The sequence below is a fragment of the Scomber scombrus genome, chromosome 7, assembly GCF_963691925.1.
Source record: "Scomber scombrus chromosome 7, fScoSco1.1, whole genome shotgun sequence".
Classification (NCBI taxonomy): Eukaryota; Metazoa; Chordata; class Actinopteri; order Scombriformes; family Scombridae; genus Scomber; species Scomber scombrus.
The window spans coordinates 24,230,247-24,258,235 of NC_084976.1; the positions used below are offsets into that span (position 1 = coordinate 24,230,247).

The 27,989-nt window shown below is 38.5% G+C and overlaps 3 protein-coding genes across 4 annotated transcripts in view; 1 reads left to right on the forward strand and 2 right to left on the reverse strand.

The window, feature by feature from the left end:
• The window catches only part of rgl2 (ral guanine nucleotide dissociation stimulator-like 2), a 33,688-nt gene extending 16,841 nt beyond the window's left edge, over positions 1–16,847 (forward strand). For both annotated transcript variants that reach the window (XM_062422728.1, XM_062422729.1), the window contains 13 exons: positions 278–402; positions 1,295–1,510; positions 2,574–2,677; positions 3,850–3,934; positions 8,612–8,671; positions 9,723–9,809; positions 9,924–9,956; positions 11,005–11,126; positions 11,245–11,331; positions 11,658–11,751; positions 11,950–12,177; positions 12,404–12,518; positions 14,532–16,847. In XM_062422728.1, coding sequence (XP_062278712.1) covers positions 278–402; positions 1,295–1,510; positions 2,574–2,677; positions 3,850–3,934; positions 8,612–8,671; positions 9,723–9,809; positions 9,924–9,956; positions 11,005–11,126; positions 11,245–11,331; positions 11,658–11,751; positions 11,950–12,177; positions 12,404–12,518; positions 14,532–14,713 — 1,538 coding nt within the window. In that variant the 3' untranslated portion in view covers positions 14,714–16,847. The remainder of the gene's footprint in view (positions 1–277; positions 403–1,294; positions 1,511–2,573; positions 2,678–3,849; positions 3,935–8,611; positions 8,672–9,722; positions 9,810–9,923; positions 9,957–11,004; positions 11,127–11,244; positions 11,332–11,657; positions 11,752–11,949; positions 12,178–12,403; positions 12,519–14,531) is intronic.
• The window catches only part of ankmy2a (ankyrin repeat and MYND domain containing 2a), a 366,395-nt gene extending 342,892 nt beyond the window's left edge, over positions 1–23,503 (reverse strand). Inside the window, exon 1 of the mRNA XM_062422730.1 lies at positions 23,498–23,503. The gene's annotated coding sequence lies outside the window, so the exon portion shown is untranslated. The remainder of the gene's footprint in view (positions 1–23,497) is intronic.
• dnase2 (deoxyribonuclease II, lysosomal) lies at positions 16,965–24,726 on the reverse strand. The gene is made up of 7 exons (XM_062422733.1): positions 24,611–24,726; positions 23,535–23,632; positions 23,034–23,205; positions 21,573–21,675; positions 21,187–21,351; positions 18,552–18,770; positions 16,965–18,219 (listed from the first exon to the last, which is right to left on the reverse strand). Exons 2-7 carry the CDS (start codon positions 23,630–23,632, stop codon positions 17,837–17,839), a joined length of 1,140 nt encoding a protein of 379 aa, XP_062278717.1. The 5' UTR covers positions 24,611–24,726; the 3' UTR covers positions 16,965–17,836.
• Between the last annotated feature and the right edge of the window lie 3,263 nt (positions 24,727–27,989).

Sequence of the window (27,989 nt, forward strand, 5' to 3'; positions counted from 1 at the left end):
ATCCTGTTTGCTTGGGTTTTCCTGAGATAACTAAACCGTTATCATGAGAAAATGATGAAAATGAAAATGACTGTTATCTCAGCATAAGAAGACAGTAAACTTGTGATCATAAAATAACAAGATTAAAAGACATAATTGCAGCCACAGATGCTTTTGGCTTTACTCCGCAACAAAACAACTTCATTATCTCACAGGATCAGAGTCACAGCACTGAGAGATACTGATTCCTACAATTTCATAGAAATTGCATTCACTGATCCACAGTTTTATTTAACAGCTTCAACCGTTAGAGATCAGACGGGTATCAGCGGCCCTCCTCCTGACGCCGCCAAGTTTGAAGCCACCAGCATCCTGGGATTCCCCGCAGCGATCATCGCTGAGCAGCTCACCAGGATAGAGACAGTGAGTTCACTTTCTAAGCTATGACATGACTTTTAAGGTGACAAGAAGCAAAATGATGCTATGTCTGCATGTTACAAGTCTGCTTTCTTTAGACTTAATCTCCCTTTTGCTCTGTCTAGTTTAGTGTTTTAATGATCTTACTCTTTAAGATTTTAGTTCTGATTGATTTGGTAACAGCAAGTGTGGTTTAATGCTATAAACACACACTCTGAGCAGGTACTTTGTTGGAAATGTAACATAAGATGATGTATCTTCTTACAGAGCAGCCAGACAAATCTGCATTGTTTTAATAATAATGAAGCCAAAAGTGTTGCAAAACACGTATGTGGTTTTCCACACAACGGTGTTTAGTAATGTTAGTTTTATTGCAGGTTGTTCGTCTAACTTGCTGTAAATGCTCTACATTGTTCCATCACGCTCTCAAAAATGTAAAAGTGATACACTAACAAAAATGTCTTGTTGGCAGACTACCTCTCCCAAGAACACCTACTGTACAGACAATGTAAATACACTGAATGGCTGTTGCAGGTAAAAGAAATACAGTGCTTGATTTCAGGGTTATAACTTAACTAACCTATATCGTTACTTCATCATGACACCATGTGACAGAGCACAGGATCCACCTTTGTTTACATCTAACCAGTTTTATGCTGTTAAAACCAGCAACAGCTGCTTTGTTTAGAGTATGCTGGAGTAAATTGGTACTTACAGTAACATGAGCCACCATGGCTGCTAAAACAAACAGAGAGGTACCACCCACAGAAAGCTCAAACACTGTCAGCAGGAAATTCAAGCAGGAAGACCTCACAGAACAGGGTCACATGCTTTGATTAGTGATTTATTTTAAAGGAAATTGGTTCTTATTCATTATTTTATATCCCGCCTCTCTCAGGAGCTGTTTGTCCGTCTGGTCCCGTACCACTGCCTTGGCTCGTTGTGGTCTCAGAGAGATAAGAAAGGGAGGGAGGGTGTTTGTTGGTCGGTCCGGGCCACCGTACGGCAGTTCAACAAGTTGGCCAATGCGGTCCTAGCGTCTTGCCTTTGGCCCACAAAGCTGCGCAGCCAGCAGAGAGCTCGACTGCTGGAGAAATGGATCAGTGTGGCAGAGGTCAGTATGCAAAAAATATCTAAGATCACTGTTACAAAAACTACAGAATCCGAGGCCATGAACACATTACTTACAGACTAGAAATGAGAAATAGAGTTCAGTCTGAAATAAGTACGTCAGTCGGGTGTTGCAGGTCCCAAAAGCCTCAACTATGCATTTTCCTACAATAAAACCCCCAGTAATCCCCCAACCATAATCCTATTCTCTGCTGTGACTGTGCACATAACATCACAGCCTGCTCGGTGTCTGATATGGCCGTTCGAGTCATTTTTGCTTTAATCAATAGCTGACAGCAAAAAAAAAAAACATTATTGTCTTGATTTGTGGTTCTTTTCTGACTTGAGCAGCAGCAGCAAATACCAAATGAGCTCTTGGTGATCGACCATGTTAGGCAGAAGAGGAGAGATTGTTCAAAAATTAGCATATTTTTATACAAGAACTTCCATTTCCTGTGCACCTTTAGAAAAAATGAATTGGAGATTGACTTTGTATGAACAGTACATACCAGTAATGTGCTGAGTCAACAAAAAATGGGATGTAAGAGCTCGAGGCAAACAGTGAAGGTTTGGATCTGCTTAAAAGCATTATGCAGTATTATTCAAGAGCAAAGATTAACTGAGGTTTGTAAAAGCGTTGTGGTTATTGTGCACAAAAATCTGCTTTTTTTTATATTGAAGAGCTTGCAGCAAGTACACACACACGAACACTCATAAACCACATTATAGTAGTAGTTTTATTCCTATCCCTGCCTCATTTTTGTGAATAAAACACAGCTTCTCTCCAGTAGGAAGCAACACGCTCACACACACTCCTCTTTGGCAGAGTGAGGTACAGTATTACTGGTGTGCTGCCAAAGTGCCGTCCCAAGCTCACCCCCTGGGTTCTTCTGGGACAAACCTCTTAGCACTATACATTATTCAGCACCTCAAACTGACACTGTTACTTAATACCAGCCAGACCCACAAACCCACAGGTGTTCTCAGTTACAGTGTGAGTGTGTGAGTGTGTTTTTGTGCATGAAAATGAGCATATTCATGTGTGTGTGTGTGTGTGCTTTCAACAGGAGTGCAGAGCCAGGAAGAACTTCTCCTCGCTGTACGCCGTTGTGTCTGCGCTGCAGAGTAACCCTATCCATCGACTGAGGAAGACCTGGCAGGAGACTGACAGGTCTGTGGCCTGACATCTCTCAGCTTTTAGAGGCAGAGTAGAGGTTTTTGGCACAAGTTCACCTACTACTTCCAAGATGAACAGTAAAGGGAGCTGTCAGCTTTTAAACAGGGAATTACGAATATTTAGCATCATAAACAAAGAAAACTATTTGCACTGTTCAGTGAAATTATATGTTTGCTGTCCTCTCTGATGCCTTAAAAACTTCAAAGTAAATGAAATGGCAGAACATAAGTATCAGATGAGCAGCAGTAGTGCAAACTAGAGCCAGACCAATATATCGGTCAGCTGATATTATCTGTAGATATTGGCCTATGAGAGACATATCGGTATATTATGTATATTGTATTATTTTGCTTAATTCAAGTTTAATATACACATTCTTTTTGTTGTTGTATTTATTTATCTATTTATAGTAATTTGTAATTATTTAATACCATATAATACAGTAATAAAATACAATAAATATAGGTATACTGTAAAATATCATGCCTCCATTACATATGTTTGTCATAAGTGTTTGATAACCACGTTGCAAACAATGTGCATTTTATGTACATATCCTGTAGAGATTATCGGCTTATATATCAATGATTTTTTTTTTACTCCCTAATATCGGTCCCAAAAATCCAGTATCAGTCAGGCCCTAGTGCAAACTGTAAAGGCTCATGTTGTATTAATCTTTACCATGACTTATTTGTTTATTTAACAGGGACAATTCATTATATGTTTAATTGTGTATTCAGAAATCTATCTGAAAGAGAGCTAACCCTATGTTAAGTGTTTTATTACCTATAAATGTGATATGTTTAAGAGGAGGAGGGGAACAGTTTCTTCACAACTTCAAAGTACTTTACAGGAAACTGATGTTAACCTAATGACACTTTATATATTTACAACTGCAGCAGATGCAGAAGTAACAAATGTTTCCTTAAAATAACTAACCCTGTTAACTTAACTCAGTGCACCATCTCACTCTTTTAGTCATATTAATTATTCTTTACTCAATTTTTCCACCGATTTGTCTCATCTACAACATTAATAATGTTGGTCTTAACTCTTTTAAGTAAATTCAACATGTACAAAATATCTTCATTATATTCTATTAGTTCAAATAATATTGAAATATGAATAAGCATTTAAGACAATTAACTCATTTGGTTACTTGACAGGGACGCAATTAAGAGATATGAGGATCTGTCAGAGATATTCTCAGAGAAGGACAACTACTCGCAAAGCAGAGAACTACTGAAAGAGGTGAGTTTAATGTTGAGATGAATGACAGAAGTGAGTGGACGTGTAATACATGTAGTACTGCACGAGTCAAAAAGATTACATCATTTACATTAAACTGTGTCAACAGAGCAGGTTCAGTGAGACAGTTGACATGCAGGGGCTGGTTTCTGCTTGTGTCATGACACAGCATGTTGCACTTCTGTTTTTGAAAGCTAAGAGTGAAAGCCTCAAACCTCAAGCCTCAGTGACTTTTTTTTTTTTTTTACCCCGACACCTCATCATCTGACCACTTGTGTGTTGCTTAATTAAGAATACTAAAAGTGCTTGGCCAGAGGGTGGAGGTGCAGTTTCTTCTGCTGGAAAGCTGCTACTTTGAGATCTCATTTGCAGGGTTGTCGTGTTAGTGTGTGGATTTGGTCTGGAGTAGATTTCGAAAACTCCTATCTAACGTCTTGGACTTGTTTCGGGCCTATTTTTAGATCTGTGTTACTCTTGGCTAAAAAAAAAAAATCTTCGAAGAGACTCTTCTCCACCTTCTCCCCCATCACTACAAACTGTTTGAGTTCATATACGAATGTAGAGTATGCAACTGTATGTAGGCAGCATGGTGCTTTGAGCTGAATGCTAACACCAACATGCTCATAATTACAAAGCTGAAGTGCTGATGTTTAAAGGGTATGATGTTCACCATTTAAGTTTAGCACGGTAAACATCATACCTTTTAAACATCAGCATTTTAGCATTGTAATTATGAGCACGTTGGTGTTAGCATTCAGCTCAAAGCACCTTACATGCTGACATTTGCTACCTAGCGCTAAACACAAAAGTAGGATACTACAGAGGTTGGAATGTGATTTGCCTATTTGGCCAAATATTGAACATACTGAAATTTTTCACCTGATGCTGATTCTGGATGAAAAGTTATGGGGGGCATATGGTTTTCCTGATATTCCTGTTATCTGTATGCTGTTATGATGTGGCATGTTTATATTAAACAAGGTCAAAGTTCCTAAACTTGAAGTGGACACTTCTAAAAACGCTCACTGAAAGTCAAGCCCCAGGGCTTCAGTCTGCTCTGAATCTCTATTTCCTCTTTGTGATGACATCAAAAAGTTTCCATTTTGAGTAAAGAATGGAGAAAAAAAAACACTATTAGTGTTTGTTTACGTAGCCTCCAGAACCAACAGCTTACAGAAGATAACCAACCACAACAGAGCAGGCTCATGAGGAAAGGGGCCTCAAAGAGAGAGAGGAGCTAAAATGACCAGTTTCGGACAGAGGTTAAACTAAGGGGCTGCATTAAAGGACTAGTATAAGATAAGTAGGGATTTTTTTAAACTGTAAATCATGTTAAGATATTGCAGAAGAGCACCAGAATATAAATCTGGAAGTGTGCAAGATACATCCAATTTAAAGGGATCGAAAAAAAAGTGATTACAATTCATCCTAAAGGGAACATTTTAATGCAAAATAAAGCTTCTATTCACATGATGGATATCGAATGAAGTAGTCAATTGGTATCCGTATCATTAAGGGTACTTGGATTGGTACTGGTATCATAATTTTTTTAACAAAATGCAGCCCTAACTTAAAACCACAAATGTCAACCTGCTGGTGGCACTAGAGGAAATATGAATGGATCACTACAGTCAGTAGGATTCATCCTCTGGGGATCATGAATGTCTGAACAAAATCTCACTTGAATCCATTTAATAGTTGTCAAAATGTTTCAGTCTTGAATAAAAGTGGTGGACTGATGAATTGACAAACCCACATAACCATTCCTTGGTTGCATGGCAAACAACACAAATTAATCCTCAACACAACACAAGGACGTGTATTTTCAGCCTCAAACTGCAGCTATGAAAAAAAAACAACAACAAAAAAAAAACCATGTGATACTTCTGCTTGTTGACTGACATCTCACATCCTAGTGACTTAACAGCCCAGAATTTGAACAGCAACATGAGACATTCATTAATGTGTCTATCAAGTTAAATTCCTATCTGCACGGGCCTTATCTTCAGCTGCAAACAGCATTCTGGACTGAGCACGCTTTAAAAGACCAGAAACCAGTCTAATCGTGTTGAGGAGAACTGCCCTTATTCTGTCAACACTTTCACTTCAGTGTTCGACACCCATCTGAAGACATACATTATATTTAGTTTGCACTGTCAGAGTTGGGGGGGTGGGGGTAGGGATGGCAGGATTAGCTGTGTTTTGATTCACTGTAATGGTGCAGTGCAGGCATCAATACCTTTGCATTAGCTGCGATTTTACCCATGATACCCCCCAGAGGAATTCATCCAAACATTCGCTTTCATTTTGAGTAGCTTCACTCTGAGCTTTGATGCCAGAAAAACACCATCGCCTTCTGTTGGCCTTTGATTTTTTTTTTTTTAGCAGTTACTTGCTTCCCTTCATCTCTCAGCTTGTCTAAAAATGTCTATGACTAGCTGACAGGTTGTAAGATGAATGATTCAGACAAATAAAAGACTATTCACACTATTGTCATTAGAGCATTTGACAATGTCATAACACTTAATTATATAATGTCTGTCATTACTGATGGCTAATTGTCATGTCAACTTTGCAATGAAAATCAAATTATTAACAACAGGCGTAAAAAATAATGTTCATATCAGTAATTCAATGATACATTTATTGTGCAAATGCGCAAATGTGTTTCTCTTTTGACTTTAAACCTCTCTCAAAAGGTTATGACCTTATTCCATTTAATAGACCAATTGACCAAAGCTCCTAACTAATAGGGGTGTAAAGATACATCGATTCAATGATCAACGAGCCAATAGCATTGATGCAAAATAAAAACATCAGACAACGATCATCATCAAAAAGACATACTTCTACTTTGAAATTCCCTATATTTTGAAATTTGAAAATGTTCTACAAAAACTAAAACACAACTCTAAAAGAGCGATGAGCATCACTACTGTGATTTCATATTTCAGCAGCAACATGTCCGCAGCCTGAGTAGAGGCAAGTCTATCATCAAATGCTTCGGACAGACTATAACTATATAACCTGTATGAAAGAAAGGTGCTGCTGCTGCTGCTGCTGCTGCTTGTCTTTTGGGCAAAGTGAAGCGGGTTGTCTCGTTTTTCCACGGTACTTTAAAAGCAGTCACTTAATGTTCTTTCAGTTTTATTTTATAGGATGTGAACATTTTAAAGCTCAATCTATCAAAATGTGGAACTTGTTAGGGAACAGGAGGTCTAATTTTATTTTTTTTAAAGAATAGATTGTTTTTCATTTAAATGTCTGGTTGAACTCAGAAATAAAAATGTCAAATAATATTTTAGTTGCTTTTTGTGATTTGATATGAATGGAAGCGATTGTCTTATATCAGCATGTGATATCGCCTGAATTGAATTGAATCAACATCTTATGATGACAGACTTTGTGATATCATCGAATCGTTATAATATCGTATCGTGAAGAAACGTGTGATTTACACGCCTACTAACTAAAGGGCCCTCACCCAAACACAGTCACTCTGCAACGTCACGCCACACCTCCATTACGTCTCATGCTAAGTTCAATTAGAGCTTTAAACTAGATGGCAACTTTAACACATACTCATAAATACACACACAGATATTTACCTTCTGCAGGTTGCAATATGTCCATTTCCAGTTGGTAAAACTCTGCATCAATCAAAGCAATGAGCATATATCAGCATATACGACTTTCATTCAGGTCCACTGTTTGTAGCCTGGCTCACCTGTGGCTCTCCTCTACCGGTAGGTTCTATGTCCCGCCCCTCCACGTCTCCTATTGGCTGAAAAGTAACAACCAATCAAATGAGAGGAATGTCAAGATTGACAGCCTTGTATCCTGTGGGCTAGACACAATGACAAAGATGTGTTATCTGCGCTTTAACTCACTATGAGTTGTATTAAATAGTCCACTTAACTAGTTTTAATTGCCTAATTTTTAATAATTTATGGGTGTTTATGAATCTTTAATTATTTACATGTTTATTTGTCTAAACTGAGGTATTTTAGACTAGGCTACACAATGAAGAACACACGTAATAACAATAGTAGATATAAATATAAATTGTGGCTAAGGAGGTAGAGCAGTCGTCCACCGATTGGAAATTTGATGTTTTGATTCCCGCCTCCTCCATACCACATGTTGGTGTGTCCTTGAGCAAGATACTTAATCCCAAATTGCTCCCGTTGCTGTGCCAATGGTGTATGAATGTGTATGAAAGGTTAGTTCCCTCCTGATGAGCAGGTTGGCGCCCTGCGTGGTAGCCCCTGCCATCAGTGTATGAATGTGTAAAAGCACTTTGAGTGGTCATAACGACCAGAGAAGCACATTCCATTTACCATTTAATAATAATCATTATCCATTTTGTTTATAGGCAGCTTTCAAAGCACTCAAGGACACCTTACAAGACACACATAAAACAACAACAGTACATCAAACATAAAATAGTTCATATTAAAATGAGGTCCATTGTGTAGCTGATCTTCATCGTCAGAGGGAGTTTGCATCTTTACAGCCTTCTCCGCTTAAAAGCTTATGTTTGAAATCTAAATTTGGCGGTCACAAACTCCATTTACTGATGAGGATCATGTGATCCGACTGAAGAAGTAGCAGTAGGGAGATTGTTTTCTCAAATTATGTTTCCAAGGTCAAGAATGAACGTTCGCTTTTGTCTTGCAGGAGGGGACGTCAAAGTTTGCCAACCTTGACAACAGGCTCAACCACAGACACCTTAATAGGGTAAGTCACTGGGTCACTGGGTTGAACCTTCAGTGAACATTTGGGTTTGAAAAGTGAACAGCCAGCAGAAACTACGTACTGTACCTGTTGTTGTACAGGTCAGCAGTCAGGTATAAGCAGTGGAAATTGTGAGACTATATCTATTGAAAGGCTCTGACATGCTGAGTCTGAGTTCACATCTTTAATATTTGTAAATGATTGTGTTTGGAGCACCAAATCATTTGGGATTATGTCACCGGGACATTTCGGTTAGCGTTAGACTAGTTGTCAGTCACAGAAGAGTAACTCAAAATGACCTCGGTATTCGTCTCTGGGGCAAAACCAGAATCATCAAGCAGATAAAAAAGACTAACTTTCAACAATTTAACAGCCCACGTCTGGTGTGTGAATACCAATTATTTTAGCCTGAGGGGTTGTACACCCCCACAGGCCTTTATGGGAGACCTTGGGAAATTTAGGAATGATGTAAGATCCTGCAAAAGTGTCATTAGTATTGTAAAATTTAGGGGACAAAGATGTAGTAAAATATCATTTGAACAATTATTTTGTATTTTTAGGGCTTATAGAGAAGCCGATATCACATTAATCTTGTTTTATTGTGTTTGGTGGTTCAATATAGGTTTAGCATGTCACAAACATGTGAGTAGAATCAAGATTTTAGGTTAAAAGCAGCCAGTAACAGTTAATAAAAAGTTTTATGGCTTTTCTGAGAGCTTAATAATGGCTTTCACTATAAAAGCTCTTGAAAATCATGTTTTCATACAAAAAAACTACATCCAAACATTGATACTGATGTCACTCCTGCTAAGCGGGTGGTGTTCAGTGGTTTGATGGAGGGTTGTACGGGGGATCGACCAGCATGCGGCAGCGAAGTGGAACAGAGAGCTGTCGTCTGTGTGTGTGTGTGATGTGCTGAATCCTGAGCCATCGTTTGAAAAGTAGCTGCAGGCGGCTTCTCTGAAATCCCTCGCTGTGTGGGCTCTTTTACAATGTGAATAGAAATCTCTCGGGGTCTGATGAAACACGCTTTCTTTTGTGTTTTTTTACACAGTCCAACGCCCAGGGCACCGTGCCCTACCTCGGCATCTTCCTCACAGACCTCACCATGCTGGACACAGCGGTCAAAGACAAGCTGGATGTGAGTGTATCTCATCTCTATCAAGGGGGAAATCCAGTCACAAACCCCTGGAAGTTGCTCAGTATTTTACAATTATCAAACTGACATTACACATCCTGTCACTCCCTTTTGCAGAATGGCTACATCAACTTTGACAAAAGGAGAAGGGTGAGTGTTGCAATATATATTATTTTGAGAGATCAAAGGTTGAAAATAGAGCACGTTCTCATCTATATTAACACTTAAAGAATGGGCTCACAATTTGCAAAGTCTGTCTAAAAACAATAGTCAAGTGCCCTAGTTTTTATCATTCTTCCTGTTTATACTGTCTACTAAGAGAAACTTTCCAAATGTGCTTTCAATGCAGTGATGGGGGACACAATCCGTAGTCCTTGTTTTGTGCAAAAATGGGTTCAAAGGTTTATCTGATGCTGATATGAGGCTTCAGCCGTCTGAGCTAGTGAAATAAAGTGGATATCTTCCACATTTACAGTCTGTATAGTTAAAAAATATATCTTTTTGTGTCGACGGGCAGTGTTTTCCTGTTCATCTGCAGTGGAAGGATTGTCACAAAAAGAGAGAGTTTGGCACTCAAAAGACAAAAGACTTTTGCACAAAAGGAGGATTGTGGATTTTGTCTCACATCACTTACATTGTAAGTGCATTGTGAAGGAATCTCTTAATGCTCAGTATGAACTGGAGGAATGATTACGGCAAGAAAAACCTGTGTTAATGCTTAATTGCAGACGTGACTATTGTTTTAGGACAGATTTGAAAAACCTGTGAACTTATCCTTTAATATAAGAAGCTCCAGAAGAAGAAGCTTCTCCATTTAGCTGATGCTCTGATATTCAGTGAACCGAGTTTGACTTCTGCAGCTCAAAAATAACACACGAGTACTAAGGTGTGTGCATGAGTACAATAAGAACTATAGCACCCTGACAAAATTCCTGTGACTTTGGAAAGATTTTGTTAGAGAGAAGCAGAACTGAACAAAGTAAGAAGGGAGATAGGATGGATGGTTTAAGATAAGAGCATATTAGAGTGAGCAGAGGTAACATAATATCTGAGGGAGGAAATGATTAAGTGGAGTGGCACTGTGAGGTGCTTCTAACAGAGATGAGGGAAAAAAAACTGCCACAGTAATACTTGATCAGCCAACATGGGTGCCCTCTCTGTTATGAAACAGTGTGGTGATACAGCTCTTTGTTAACAGGAATTTGAGGTTTTAGCTCAAATCCGGCTCCTGCAGTCTTCCTGCAAAAACTGTGTTTTCACTTCTGACGAGGCCTTCGAACAGTGGTATCACAGTGTACCTTCGCTAACAGAGGAGGAAAGGTAAATATTCAAACGTTTTGGTTCGGTTATTGACTTAACAATGTGTTGAATGGATTCATTCTTGATTTTCTGCTCTTGAAAGATTAAAGATGTTAAATTCCTATGATGTCTATTTCAGTTACAGACTGTCCAATGAAATAGAAGCACCTAGTGAACCGAGCCCCCGTGGCCTAACCCCGACAGTCATTGTTACACAGTGCCCAGAGTAAGTATTACTGTGCTCTCAAACATGCACTTACTGTATGAGCTTTCCGAAGTCTAGAAAAGTACTTAAGAAAGCCTGCATTTAAAGAAACGGGAGTGAGAGTAATGACAATCTAATGAATATATTTGGGTTTTGGACTGACGGTTGGATAAATCAAGCATTTGGAAGACACTACTTGGTGCATTTTTTCACTATTTTGAACTACATTAGTACACTAAACAATTAATCTAACAACAATTCCCTTAAATGTGATTAATCCATAATGAAAATAACTACAACTTGTAGCCCTAAAGTGAAGATGTTTGTGTATTTTTGTGTGTTGACAGCCTGAATACCTCTCGGACCAGCCTGGCTGGTGACAGTGACAGCCTCTTTGACTTCCCTTCTCCTGTCAATAACCTGCTCTCAAAACTCACAAAGGTAACATATTTTTACAAATTCATTTGGACCATCTTTGTAATTACATTATACAGTTTTAGCTTGTTCCACAGATACTGTATGCAGGAGTGACTCTTCTTTACTGTAGTCTAAATCCATTAAATATTTTAGGAAAACAACCACATCCTTTGTTCTTGGGTCTTGGATCAATGTCATAATTACTGTTATTTTTAATTGCAGCATATGAGATCTCCGTCTGTGTCCTGTTTGGATGTTGACACATCTCCTCCACCCAATGACTCCCCTGCCCCTGCCACTTTGGCTCCATCCACTCCCACAAAATCACACCGCCGATCGGCCTCCTGTGGCAACAACCCCGCCGGTAATACCAAGGGTTCGGGGCCCGACATTCGAATCATCAGGATAAGGATGGACATTCAAGATGGAAACCTGTACCGAAGCATACTGGTACTAGTCTCAGCTATATTATTCTAATTTATAGCTGCGAGATTGTAGAGAATGTTATGTTCCAAATTATCCGAGGCATGCTGCACTTACAGTCTTTCTTCTTATCTGCACGGATCCTATAATGATAGTCATCAGGATGAGATTCTCGGGATGCAATGGGCCCAGGATATCATTAGTGCAAATCAAGCTGTCCTTGTGTCATTGTTATTCTTCTCTCTCCTCTCAGGTTACGAGCAATGATAAGACCCCCACTGTGATCAGTTCTGCCTTAGAAAAGCACAATCAAGACCCCAAACAGGCGTCCAGATACGAGCTGATTCAACTTCTGCCTGAAGGAAAAGGTAAAGATGTTCTCACGGTTGCAGAAAAAGAGCATTTTTTAGAGAATAACCCACTAACTAAAAAAACTGTACTGGAAATGTATTTTTGGACCAGTTTATTGTTTGGTGGTGTATTTATCTCAACTAAATTAGGACAAATTGACATCTTGAGATTTAAATTTATAATTTGCAGCTATTTAAATCTAAGATTGTGCTGTTGTTGTTTTTTACACTCACACTTTTTGACTTAAAGCAGCCAAATCATCACCTTTGCCAAGAGAGTCATTTTAGTCAAGCTTGTTTGTTTTATTCTCTTCTATTGGTAATGATATTGTCTATATCTGTAGCATGGAGGGGGCTACAACTGAATTTAATTGTACAATCCTTCATTGTATAATGACAATTATTCTTAGCAGAATATTTGGAATGCTTCTTTACAGATTTCGTTTAAATTTGGTCGAAAGTAAAGTCAGAGTTAACCCTTAGATGCATGACCTACCGATACCTACACTCTTCCATGAGTGGGGTCAAAAATGACCCCAATTAGAATGAATGCGTTTTATGCTGTAAACTTAAGAAATTCATTTCATTTTGGTTAAAGATGATGATTTGTATTATATTTTGGTCAACAAAATAATTATTTCATGTTTGACATGGTCATTTATCACTTTTTTATAACATTTTTATCCCAGCTTTTAAAAAGGTCAAAAACGGTTAACATCCAAAAAGTATCCCAATTAGAATCAATGCATTTAATGCAATATTATAACACATGAATGATTTCATGTTTTCCATGCTATCACAACTTCAACATTCATTGTTTGTGTATCCGTCTGTTTGTCTATGCATGTACACACACGCGTCTTCTTTCTTCTCACTGTGAGCAGCTGTTACAAACTACTTGTTTCTGGCTGTGAGCACTGCACACAGGGTCACTGCATTTCCAGCAACTATTGGTGGCTTTGCACACATCTTACACCTCTTTCTCTTCTGTTGGCCCTGTCATAACCCTAACCCTAACCATCATAGTGAGAGTCTGCTTCTCTACACAACAAATACAGTAATGTTAGCTATCTTAGTTAGCTAGTGTTAGCTTACTAGAAAGTAATTTGATAATAATAATTATAATAATAATAAAAATAGGTGCGATTTATATAGCACCTTTCACATATCCAAGGATGCTTTACAATTTGATGATGATAACACAACACTATGTCACACAAAAATCATGTATGTGGAAACTAAGTTCATATTTTATAACAGCATATATATTCTCAGGTATAAAAATTATGATAATACTTGTACTAATAATACATGTATGTTGCTGTGAAAAAATAATCTTTAGGGGTGGTGAGACTGCTGACATTAGATGTGTGGATCGACAGTAAATATACCTGACAGTCACAGTTGATAAAAATCAAAGGTTCCTAGGGTTAACCCTTGAAATTCCATAGAAAATGATTGGGGTCATTTTTGACCCCACGTATGGAAGAGTGTGGTACTGATACAAAAAATGCGATTACTTAAAAAATATAACAATTAGATACAAATCCAAATGGCCTCGTGTCAAAGACAACCTATTTGAGGAATACATGGAAGATTAAACGATAAAAATTTAAAATTACAAAGATATTGCAAAAAAACTACTGCTGGGGTCATTTTTGACCCCACTTATGCATCTAAGGGTTAAAGGAGTATGTGCTTATTTTGTGTTGCAGATGCAGGGATTTTTATTATGACTTAATAATGTTAGGTGAGGCTTTTCTGTCACTATCTACTATCTTCCGTAGATAGTGACAGTAGAAAAATGACAGGAAACGGAGGGAGAAAGAGCAGGAACGACACACTAGAAAGGTCTGAACGCAAATCAGGAATTGTTTGAAGGAATCCATCGTTGGTGCCTTAACTTCTAGGCCACCAGAGTGCTCCATGTATTGTCAGCTTTAGAGTACTGATGGTATCAGTGCAGCAGCTTTTGTGAAGCTCTATTCAATTCTCGTATGTTAATTTGTCTTTCTTCTCCTCTTAACATAGAACTGGTCATCCCTGCTACAGGAAACGTCTTCTACGCCATGACATCATCCAGTGTTGACTTCCTGTTGAGAAGGAAAGGTGGGAACACTCCTCTTGGCTCACAGCCAATCAACACAGAGACAAGTGCCACTTTCCCTCGCATCAAGGCCAAGGGGAGGAGACTGGTCAGGACTTTATTTTGACAATGAGATTTTCCTCAGCGCAGCTTTGTCCACAGTGATGGATTTCTCTCGTAGTCTTGACATTATTGCAGGGCGAGCTCTCACAAACAGTAAATGTGGCCTTCTCTGTGCACAACAAAAATCTACATATGCCTTTCTCCCATTCTCCTACCAAGCCTGTTTTACCAAAACACCAAGACCAAGTCTCTCTTTAATGCACAACTGCACACAACAGAGTTTGTGAAACAATTCAGACCTCCTGCTGCCCTGCAGTGTGCACCAGAGCCGCCTGCTGCTTAACAACAGTATCAGTTTTCCTGTTTTTCCAAACAATATGCATTACTAATTACACCTGGAGGAAGAGCGAAGGAAGCCTTTAAGTGAGTGCTTTTGGTGCTGGCTCTCGGGTCCCAGTCAGGTAGCACTTGATGCATTTTTTTTTTTCATTCGAACTCAATGAATAAGATCTGTTTTAATCGCCAACAGCCACCAGGAAATCCAATGTTGTTCTATGTCTCAGTCGTGAGTAATGTTTCCAAACGTAAAAAGATGATATAATTGGACAGAATGTGCTTGTGTGATCAGCAGAGATCTCATATAAGGATTTAGGGCTGTGTTTTTGGGGGAGAAGCTAAATGAAATCTAAATATATAAAGCCTGTAAAATCTGGTTCTTTTAAAAGGCACACATCCAGAGGACACAAAGATACAAGTGCATAATTGTAGCAAAACACTGGAACCTGTCAAATGAGACATATATATGTTTTGTATATATTTATATATTTTGTACATCTGTATGATGTCAAGATTGTGTTTACACTGGCAAGGAGTTCTAGGTCCATGTGTCCGAATTGTCAAGTAACTAATTCATTAAGGAAAAATGCATCAAACACCTGAAAGATTTTCACTTTAAACAGGCCAGCACCTGTCTACAGTGGGAATGATTATTTCAGCTATGACTCAAGCAGATTCTCATTTCAGCAAAAAAACTTAAAGTTGCATAAACCCAAGTTTTTATATTGCATTTGATGACTCTTCATAATGTGAAAGTACCTTGGCAAAACCTTTGAGAATTATCAACTCTGCAGCTCTACTGAGCTCATTGTTATGGTTTTACGGCCCAAAAAATATACTTTTGTTTCTTCTCACAGTTGTTAAGCAGTTGTTGTTTTCTGCAAAAAAGCTCTGATAAACCTGCTGTATACTTTCCCCAACAGCAAACAGCAGACACACACAGTTATCGAGCAGCTGGTGAGAAAGCCAGATGTTTCCCATACAAGTTGCTAGAGACCAAACTTGAACTTAAAGGAGAGTGATATGTACTTATTTTATCAGATGGACAGAATTGCAACTCTAGATAAATACTTCCCCTTCCTGTTCACCTACAAGCCAAACCAAAGGCGTTAAAAATGTGATCCAACTCTTTGGGGGTTTCTTCTGCCCCCTAGTGGCTGAAAACTGATTGTTGCAGCTTTAAAAGCAACTAAGCACTCTTAAAACTCGTGGCTTTGCATGATTTTATCATTAGTACTAAAGCAGGAAGGAAAATCCCCTGAAAAATGCCACCATATTGATTTTTAAGGTTTTCCAAGTCTTCATTTTCCAACAGAGCATAAGCTAAACTTAATGTATGCAGATTTTCCAGCAGTTCAGCAGGATACATCTTCACTGCTGTTTACACACAGTGCAAAGCCTCAGTTCCAACTTCATGTTTTGAATTAACATGTTAACTTCGGTGTAACTTTAAAACACACAACCTCTTTGAAATAAGTCACAACTTTGACAAAGTCTCGTGACCTCTGGTTGTACTGCAGCTGCTCGTCGCTGGTGAGGCCTCTTTGTATTGGCTGAGGCATGAGCGTGGCAGCACCAGGGAGAGGATTCTGGGTAATAATGGATGACGTGTGCTAGCGTTATGCTATGCTACTGATTGTTTTAGTGCCTTTCTCTACAGGGTGCTCACCTTTTTCCATGTTTGCATTAGAATGTATACATTATACAAGCACAGGTGGGTGTCTGCGTGGAGGAAATGCAGTCACCCCCAGTGCTGTGTAGTCTCACATCAAAGCTATTTATGCACTACATACAGGATGTCCTATTTTTGTGGTAATAAATTTACTTTTATATGAATTCCAATGCTTTTGACTGATGTGCTGTAACATATTCCACGTTCAATACAGACAGATATTGTCCATGCTGCTGAGTATCCTCTGAAAATAATTCTGCCTCTACATGTCAAATACTGACAACAAACAAACAAACAAAACAAGAGGAACATACATCAATACAGTTTATTAAGATTCAAGACAGCCAGCATCTTTATCTTTTCAAGCAAAATCATGGTATGAAATTTAAGAATAAGAATGAATGTATGTATGTTTGTGGAAATGTGATACTCTAACATCTGAAGCACATAACAAAACATTCTGGACTTGTCAGAAAAGCACATTTGAGACGCAGACACTCAGTTAATAACACAAACACTCATAAAACACAAAGTATTAAAAGCATTCCTCACACCTGAATGTTGTCAGCGTCTGTAATTTAATATTGTCAGTGAAGTGTGTGTGTGTGTGTGTGTGTGTGTGTGTGCGTGCTGATTGTTACATAGTGCAATTATTCCCATTTTGTTTGTACAATTTAAATCACACAAAACCCATTTTCATAAATGTTTTCCCCTATGTGCTCCCTCATACCAGCTTAAACATAAAGTGTTTGAGTTACTAAAGCAGCACTCACCAGTTTGCACCAGTATCTCTTCAGTTTCCATTAAAACAGTACCCAGTCCCTTTGAAAACACTTGAAACAGGCTTTTTTTTCATAAAGATGGCTTGTGTCTCTAAAATTAACACCATATTTCCAGTAAACTCTACTACTTCCTTTTAGATTTGACTACTTGTCCTCATTTAAATTTGTTCAGCATGCAATACATTTAGAAGAGGATGTAACCGCTCTTGATAACAGCTTACGTATAATCATTCTGTTTCTCACTCTAAAATGGTACACATGAGGCATTTAAATTAGATTTCAGCAGACATTCACAGAAATATATACAGTGTACCAAATATGTTAAAACATTAACCATAAGTGTGATATTATCTCATCATCATCAACACATTACGGCTTTTCCTCAATGCCAGTTGAACTATAGCACGTCATCACATGAGCCCGTTTCTCCTCCGCACGCCTCACACTCCAGGGCCGCCGTCCGGTAAGCCTTCCACACCACTGGATCCCGCAGACACACCGTGCCGCCGCCTCGCTTCTCCTCCGCCTTGTTCCGGTTAATATCTCCCACACACACCCAGCCCCCTCCTACCCCCGACACAGCCGCCTTGGTGCTGACCGCCCACTTGGAGTGGTCCTGAGTGGTCTTGAAGGTGAACGTCTTCCCCGGGGAGATGGTCTTGATGTCCAGGACCTTCCAGCCCAGCGAGCAGTCAGAGGGGAGGATGCCGGAGGAGCGAACCCAGAATTGGACCAGGAGGTTTGACTGGAGGGTGGGCGCTACCCAGGAGTGGTACAGGTCTGACGAAGCAAGAGAGCGAGGAGGGATGAGATCATGTTTATGTTCTTTTCTTGTCTGTAAACTCTCAATGTGCTTTTAAATAACTTAGGTCACATAAAAAAGGTGCAAAAAGTGATATTTGTAGAGCACCTTTCAACAACTCAAAGGCAATTTAAAGAGCTTTATATGAAACTTAACAAGCAGTAAAAGAGAAACACAAGGCAATATGAAAATAAGATTTAAAAAGAGAAAAATTACAATGAAGTGCAAAACAGACTGAAGACTGAAGGTGAAGCTCAAACAAGGTGAATTGCTGCCTTAAAAAAAACATGAAATTGCTCCAAAGCTGTACCATTATCAAACGAGGCTCCTTTGGCAAAGCTGATGAAGTTGGTGCCATCCTTTGAGGTCAGGGTCACGCTGCGATTGGACACAAGTTTGATATGTGGGAAAACGTTACCGGACAGATATTTCTTCTTACAAACGGCAGCCAGCTCAGGCACCAGGGAGGCCAAGGACTCGGGGACGTCGCAATCGTACACATTAGGCTGATTGATCTGCAGCTGCTCTCCTGTGGCGCAAAACAAATTAGATTTAAGGAAAACACTGCTAACGGCAATCCAGAATCAGAATCATTTTATTCATTAAGTACAGGCAAGGAATAGAGCTGTCATGGTAACTTTGGTGCAGAGGCATAAAGAAAACATTGTAAAGGGACAATGGACAAAAGTCAACAAAATCTACCTCTGGATACGGGTTACATCATATCATGTTCTGATTGTGATTTTGTTGTGTGTAGTTTTCCATTCTTTCTTTCAACCTCCCCTTACATATTTCTACTTCAGTAAGTAATTTCCTGCGTTTCTCAAAAATCTCTCCTCTTGAGTAGATAAGTGTGGGGGAAACCTGCTCTCTGCCCTCTTGGTACAAAATTGCAGCTGCAGAAAAAAGTCCTGGCTCTTTGATTCTGAGGCTGACACCGAACCCAATGTTTCTGTTTGTGTTTTAGATTATCTCCTGCAAACTTGTAACTGTGGTGGATATTAATGTTTTCTACATTCGGTCAATTAAAAAGGAAAAAAAAGACAAGCTGCAAAAAGTTATTAGAAATGTTAATAATTAGTATAAATAATTCCTTTAATGGATAGTATCATTCAAAAAAGAAACCAATGTAAAAATGTGTCGCTGGTTAAAAAAAAACTAGATTATTTTAATTATAGATTCATTTGTCCATTATTTGCACAATTAGTCAATTGTTGAATCTATAAAATGCCACTAAATAGTGGAAAAATTACCCAAGGGGATTGGTTGTTTTGTTCGACCAACATTTAAAACTCAAACATTTCCATTTTAAATGATATAAAACAGAAAAAAGCAGCCATTTTTAACATTTATGAAGCTGAAACTAGTTAAATGTTTGTCATTTAGCCAGATAGCAGTGCGGTTCTAGGGATGAAAATGTTGAGTCCAGACGGAAATATTTCAGCAACTATTCAATTAGCCGCCACGACCTTATGTGCAGACATTAATAGTTCCTACAGGGTGAATTGGACAGATTTTAGTGATCTTTGACTCTCCCTCTAGCACTACCATGTTTTGGATTTAAATTCATGTTCCCTGCAGGATGAATTGGGATCCCTTTGGTGACTTTTCATCTAGCAGCATCATTAAGTCAAAAATTGAATTTGTCCAATACTTGGGTTTATGAGCAAATACAACCAAAACTTTTAATCAATTATCAAAATTACGTTGTCTAAGTTTATGTTGATTAATCCACTTTCTCTTTCAGCACTAATTTACACTTGTATTTCATACAAATCAGTAATTAGGCTACTTACAACATTATATTAGTCTGAACATAATGGATAGAAAGTATTTATGAAATAATGAAATAAAAGTGTTAGTTGTAGTAATGCCAAATCTCAGTTTCTCCTCATTAATGTGCAGATTTATGCTGCAGGGAGCTCCACAATGAAACGTGATCAGAAGTAATAAGATCACCTTTGGCTGTTTGACAAAACATTTATGCGCGGCGTAGTCACGTCACCCCGAACACTGTCACACTCTCAACATCCCAGAGAAACTGATGGAGCAAATGCTTGCCGCAGTGTGAGGACCAATATCTCTATGGTTACACACCTCAGTCTAATTACATTACCCCAGGCACTACCATAGCAACTGTGCCAACTGCTGGGTCTGCCAGGGAACCGCAGACGCAGCTCGAAGACATGATGATGACATCTGTTTACTCTGATTATCTTGAATCAGGATTGTTGTTGTTGTTGTGGTGTCAATACCTGACCGGATTATTAAGTACTGAGTGACGACAAGATGATAATGACTGAAGAGTTCCCTTTTTTTAAAAATGAGACAGCCCTTATATCAGATCATTTAACCACTCCACAGACCACACAACATCTTCAAAGTAAAATGATGAATATGTAGTATATCAGAAGAATTGTAGTATTCATATCAGGATGGAAAAGCCTCAGAAAGAGCATTTACAACCTCAAAAGACTAAAATTCACTCACTCAGCTTCTCTTTTTACGCTCTGCAGCTCTTTCAGTAAGGGTGACCCACCAATCAATGACAGGGAAACTCTTAAATTACAACCTTCATTATACTGGCTGCAGATTACATAATTTGTCTGATATGGCATATTAAACCTTAATAAAGAAGCCTAATATATCAGCAAACCCATATATGTTGTTTGTAATTTTATAATAGCAGCATTTTCGATAACTAGAATGAATTACCTTTTTCACTAATATAGATAACATAGAGTTTGCTCATTTAGTCATAACGATATAACAGCAGACAGACAGGAGTGTATGAAAATCATCAATTGTCTGGTTCTTCTCCTCAAAACTCTATTAAGTGTAATCTAATACCATAATCCATTTAAACATGCTCATAAAGCGTTAACTGCATTTTGATAACAACTCTGCTTGAGCTATACGGCCATTTGGCAGGACTCTAGTCTCACCAATAGTCCGGAAGCGGTCGAGCGGGTACGTGACGCAGATGAAGTTTTGCCCGTTGGTCACACCGCTGCTGGGGTAATAATACTCTCCTGCTTGCTGCACAGGGGGGAACTGAGGAGTGCTGTGGACCAACCAGAAGCCTTGATTTTTATCCAGTATCACGACACCTGAGGAGCAGTAGTGGAAATACAAAGTGAAACTTTTTTATTTTGACATATAACATGAGATTTAATGTCAGTCTGCTTAAATGTACAAGCACTCTTCAGTCTGTTCATACACTATTTTTAGACGTATGAAGCTTTTGCACTTAATTTGAATAATAAATCAAATCTCTCGCAGCCTTGCAGGAGATTTGCGAGCATCAGAGCTCGACTGCTCTGGCGTTCACCTTTTGTGTGCCCCCCTCTGCTTCCACTGTTGTCCTCCCATCTGTCACCAACGTCCTTCTGTGGTGGCTGGTCATTGTAAAGGATATAGGCTACCTCCGTGTTCTGTAAAAAAGGGTGGGAGATTATGTAGATTTAGAAAAAAAAGACCTTTACACTTAGACACTACTACTCAAAAGAAAACAGCAGAACAGTAAAAAATAGAGGTATACAATCATACATGTTGAAACTACACGCAGCTGCTTGGAGAGGTACTAACTGGATTTAAACATTTCAGTTCTCGTTCTCACTTTCCTATTCTGATCTATTAATGTCAAGTTGTTATAACAGAAACGCCTCTTCTTCCTTCTTTTTCTTTTTTTTTTAGCACATATTAATAAGTGGATCTATAAAATGAGAAATGTTATGAGTGCAACAAAAAGATGAAAGAACATTAAAAAATATAAGTACATCTGCTTTAGAGATTCTACTTTGAGGAAATATGTTTACTGCTGATGTTGCTTGGTCAATAATAAAGTTGCATTTTCATCGTGGATATTGGAGAAAAATGTATAGAAAGAAATCTGATAACAACGACATAATGCCTCCCAGGAAGATGTGCAACCACAAAAGCTAATGAGGATCCAAATAATTATTAAAATGAGTGAAGAGAAATTTATATTATTACCAAAAATACATCCTTTCATTAAATCAGTAAAGGGATATTTGCATTTTAGAGGGATGTCAAATAAAAAGTGACACTCTGGCAGTGTTGGGGAGAAACTAGTTACATGCGTTGATGATGATTACAAAGGAGTTTACATCTGAAGTCAGACCTTTAAGATTTTGCTCAGGAGGGATTTTTCCTTTTTAAAAAAAAAATGTAACATGTTACTCAATACATATGTTGATGTTTTAAATTATTTGAAAACAATATTTTTTTTATATTTTGTGAATAAATCATGACGTGGGCTTATTTCGAGCACACATGGGCTTAAATTGTGTCACAGTACCAATTAAGCCCATGGCAGACTTTTGACTTTTTTCATAAAATGTACATGAACTAATGAATAAATTTGCTTTATAAGAAATGATCTCCCTCATAAATCGTGTCAGTATCCATGAAAAACAGCTGGACACTTACCCTAACAGCTGAAAACATTCATCAGAAAATTAGAAAAGTAATCAAATGTAATAACTTATTACATTTTAAATCGGGTAACAAGTAATCTGTGACCTAAAATGTTACTTTGGTGTAACCATTTTACATTCTCTTGCACATATTTAATACATGAATAAAAAGGAACTGAATACTGTGATAATTTTCAAAATCTGCTCTGAATTATATTTAGAAAAACACTCCCTGGGAGAGTCAATCTGATCTCCAGTTCTCAGAAAAACAAAACTGAACATCAGATTAATTTTTCTTAGTATTTGTTCCTCTTTTGTTACATGCAAAAAGACACCTGACTGAAGCAGCCGACCTTTCGTTGCGAGTACAGTTGTCCGACCGTCCTGCCCAGAGCTCCTGTGGTGTCATTCACTGTCACCTTACCATCAGTCCATCCTTCACTGCCTTTCTCCAGCAGTAAATACATTTCACCCTTTTGGGGAGATTTACTGTGATGGTCTTTCGGCAGCTTGTAGATATAAAACCTGACTCAGAGAAAGATAGAGTGAAACTGTGAGTTCAACTGAAGGACGGCGGGAGGAAGACAACTTGATAAAACAACTCAAGAAACAGAGATATTAGAGGAGAAAATATTATAGCTGACGGTAGGTGATGTTTCATTGTCAGCTTCAACAGAAGATGACACCAGATAGAGCTGACTTCAAAAGACCTCATTGAATGGTGACTATTATTTCAATATAGTTCACATTTTTATTTCCTACAGCTTTCTATGACTTATAAACAGATTAATAATGAGTCATAAAGTGTATTTTCATATGCTTGTTTTTCCCCAGGACTGTCTTTAGTGAATTACCAATCAACAGCATCTCCTCGGTCATTGTAGCAACTGATTGGTGAGGTGTCGCCCCTTAGTGGCACACAGAAGATCAGCAGGGAAAGAAACAGAAGCATCTAAAACACAAAAAACACAAATTTGTATTATTCTCACAGGTAATATACTGTAAATGTATGTATAAAACATTGACAAGGCTTTTTAGGACGTTGGTAATTTATTGTAACACTTACAAAACAGAGTAAGTAACATTTACTATCCTATCAAAAAAGAAGACTAACAGGTTAAACTTAAGACATTTTTACTACCACACAGAATGTAACTTATTTATCTATTTCACTGCCAAAGTAGACCTATGAAAGATAGACAAAAAAACATTAGCTTTGATCAGGGATTAAATTACTTTAGAGTGCAACTTGAAAACAACATGTCAATTTGTTTAAATTAATTTCACATTTTTGTCATTAGATTTTCATTTTAAGATCAGATCTCTGGAATAACAGACACACATTAAACAAAAAAACATTTTATAACCAACATTACTGCCTATAGCAGGCTAGACAAAAACATTTAAGACCTTTGTGAATCAAATCAAGACTTTTAAATACCTACTAAGGAAACTTCAACCACTGTTTGAGAATACGTTTCAAGATATCCCTCTACATAACATTAACAGTACAGATAAAGGAGTTTCTACCACTGATCAAAACAAACTCAACAAAGTATATTTCTTTAAACAAAATAATGCAGTCAGTTGTCTTTAACATTATCTCAAATATGTAAAAAAGACTGATAAGAAACGATATTGGTTGCAACGGTTATTTTCACTTTAAATCTGAGACTGAGGAGCAAACATGACAAGTGAAATATGAATGAAAGTAAACATACAGTACATAAAGCTCCAGTCAAAACTTAAAGGTAACAATAAGTAGGTTTAAAACAGCAAATCCCATCTGAAAATTAACACAAATCTGTAGCCTACTCCAAGTGTCAATTGTAAACAATTATGGTAAATCGTAACTTAGATTTAGCTTTCTGCTTCAAATCAACAGGAAATATAAAAAATCCCTTAAAGCACGACTAGCTTTCATACCAACCTTAGTCTGAGAGTGTTTCTCCTCATTTAAGCGCTCACGATACTTTTATCTGGTTCTTAAACATGAGAAAAATCATAATCCTTCAAGTTTCAGATCCTCCTGCATCCTTGTTTTTAGTTTTGGTCTCACACAGCTGTGGGATGAGACAGCGACGTCACCACGCTTTACAGGAAACAATAGGGTAACTTTAATGAAAAAAATAATTTAAAAAAACAAGAAAAGGCTTAATAAATATATGTTGAGTTGTTGTATAAAATGTTGGAAACAAATACCTATGAAAATATGATTAAACACAGTTTCTAAAAGGATTGTAACTTCTTGTCGTCCCCTCCTTGTGTGTACAGTCCTTGCTTTAAGTCACGTGTCTTTGGCGTCATCCAATGGGTGTGGCTGCATTATAAAAAAAAGTCATGACTCAATAAAGTTTAGAATAATAATAATAATAATAACCTAAATAAAGACATATAATTGAGTAAAATATAATGAAACTATAAGCACTGGCTGCGGATTGATTGGTGTATAGGCCTATTATGTTTTTTATTAAACATTTAGATGCCTTCATATAAATGCATTTTTCATTTTAAGGATCTTTGAACAGATATAGGTCAGTGACAAATAAGGGTTGGCAAAATGAGTAATTCACAAATATCTTTTAAAAAATATTTTAAAAGCTGCATCAGGTTTGTTAAAATGTACATTTTGTATTTTTGTTGGTTTTATGTCATTTGAAATTACATTTGCATCATTTTTAACCCAAAGCAAGACTCAATGCTCCTGAAAATGTCAAATGGTGTAACCACAAAAGAATGATAAATATTAAATATTGTATCAACCTACAGTGTATTTAAGTGTACTTTTACAAATAATTAGTTCTTTTTTAATTGAAATGGTCCCTGATTTACATGATTCCCCAGATTAAATGTAATATTTAGAACAATTGTATTCCATTAACTTTATTTAATATAAAAAACTTATAATGTAAGATCATGTCAAACTAGTTGATATAGTGTTTTTTTGAGAATTTAGCATTTTTAAGCAGGTTTAATTATTTGGTACAAAGTTTTTATGGTTACACCACTTAGACATGTTTGCCATAATCCTCTAATATATAAGTAATTGGGGTTATGAAAGAGACTGTGGTCCTACCCATGTCATCTTTTTAATTTATAACATAGGATATAGGGTAACTTTATACGGTATAGGGTAACTTTATTGATCCCCTTATAGGGGGGAATTCAGAATTGACATAACAGTATTTCTAAGTAAAAATAAAATACAAATTAAACAAAAATTGAATTAAGTAAACAATAAAACCATCTCAAAATACTATATACAATAAATAAACAAAACATTAGCGTGAGTGGGAGGTACTGGGAGCTGTGGTGTTGTACAGTCTGATGGCTGATGGTATGAAAGAGCCCCCCAAGGGCTTTGAAGCATGTGGCTGGATGAGTCTGTCGCTGAACGTGCTCCAGAACTGCCTCAGCTCAACATAGAGAGGATGAGAGGGATTGTCCATGATAGCTTCCAGCTTTCCTCTCATCCTCCTCTCTGTCACTGCCTCCACACTGTCCACTTCCATCCCCACTACAGAGCTGGCTTTTGTCACCAGCTTATTCCGTTTATTTGCACCACAGCTCTTGATGCCCCCTCCCAAGCACACTGCGGTAAAGAAGATGACACTGGCCACCACAGACGGATAGAACATACATAGCAGCCTGGTGCACACATTAAAGGACCTGAACCTCCTCAGAAAGAACAGCCTGCTCTGTCCTTTCCTGTAGAAGGCCTCAGTGTTGTCTGACCAGTCCAGCTTGTTGTTCAGTTTCACCTTGAGGAACTTGTAGATGTCCACTATCTCCACTTCCCTCCCCATTTATGAAAACAGGTGTCGGAAGTCCACCACCAGCTCCTTGATTATCTGAATGTTGAGCTTTAGGTGGTTCCTGACGCACCATCCTACAAAGTTCTCCACTAGGTCTCCATACTCCTCCTCCTTAATGTCTGTAATGTAGCCAACAATGGAGGTGTCATCTGAGAACTTCTGCAGGTGGCACGTCCCGGAGTTGAAGCAGAAGTTAGAGTATACAGTGAACAAAAACGGTGACAGTATAGTTCCTTGGGGTGTGCCAGTGTTGCTTAAAACCACGTCCGACAAGCAGCTTTGCAGCCTGACATTCTGTGGCCTGTCTATAAGGGTAGTCTGTTATCCATGCCACGAGGTCCTGGTCCACCTGCATCTCTGAGAGCTTCTCAGTCAGCCGGACTGACAGGACGGTGTCAAAAGCACTGGAGAAGTCGAAGAACATGATCCGCACAGTTCTTTGTGGCCTCTCCAGGTGTGTGTAAGCTCTGTGAAGCAGGTAGATGATGGCATCCTCCACACCGATGTCAGACTGATACGCAAACTGCAGCGGGTCCTGGCAGTCACGTACCAGGGGCCTGAGTTGCTGCAGGACCAGCCTCTCGAAGGCTTTCATGACGAGTGACGTTAGAGCCACTGGTCTGAAGTTGCTGGGAGCGCTGGGATGTACCTTCTTGGGCACAGGAACTTTATTGTCTTCCAGATCATGAGCACCTTTTTCAGCCTCAGGGAGAGGTCAAAAAGATGTGTGAACATTCCTGCCAGCTGTTTCGCACACACCTTGAGCACCCTCGGGTTAATGTTGTCTGGCCCTCGGGCCATGTTGGTCCTGGTCCTGGAGAGCTGCCTTCTCACCTGGCTGATCCTGATGATTGGGGTAGTTGGGGGTGTGGTAGTGAGGGAATACCTGCATCTCGGGCTGGGCATCAGTCTGTCCCACCAGGAGGTGGATGAAGAAGGGGAGGGATAGGGAGTGTGGGAGGGGAGGAGGAGGTAGGGGTGCTCTTGGTGATTCGGGTTGTTAGCGCTCAAATCTATTGAAAAACAGGTTTAACTCATCAGCACGATTCTTTGTCCCCTCCACTGATCCTCCGGCTCTTTTCATGCCAGTAATATTCCTCAACCCCTCCCAAACCTCTCTTGGGTTGTTCAACTGCAGCTTCCCCTCAATCCTGTTTTTGTAACAGTCTTTAGCCCCTCCTCAACTCCCTCCTCAGCTCTCTCTGAATATCTTTTTGCAGCAAACCTTCCTGGTGGGGACAACACTCTCCTCACAGAACCTGATGTAGTCGGTGACGCACTGAGTGAGACCCTCAATGTCTTCACCATAGTTCTCCTGAAACACCTCCCAGTCTGTTATCCTGTAAGGCAAGGAAAGGCAGCTTTATTTATATAGCGCATTTCATACCCAAGGGCAACTCAATGTGCTTTACATAAAAACACTGTTGCACTATATGCCTCCTTAACCCTATAATACCAAGTGAATCATAACCAATGCACTGTTGAATTACTAAA

What these genes read in the sequence shown, in the direction of transcription:
- dnase2 (XM_062422733.1), bottom strand. Translation starts at nt 23,632, where the DNA reads ATGCTTCTGTTTCTTTCCCTGCTGATCTTCTGTGTGCCACTAAGGGGC. An exon ending in CGACCGCTTCCGGACTATTG is followed by an intron (nt 18,771 to 21,186) that starts GTGAGACTAGAG and finishes TTTGCGCCACAG; the next exon opens with GAGAGCAGCTGCAGATCAAT. An exon ending in AGGAGCCTCGTTTGATAATG is followed by an intron (nt 18,220 to 18,551) that starts GTACAGCTTTGG and finishes TTGCTTCGTCAG; the next exon opens with ACCTGTACCACTCCTGGGTA.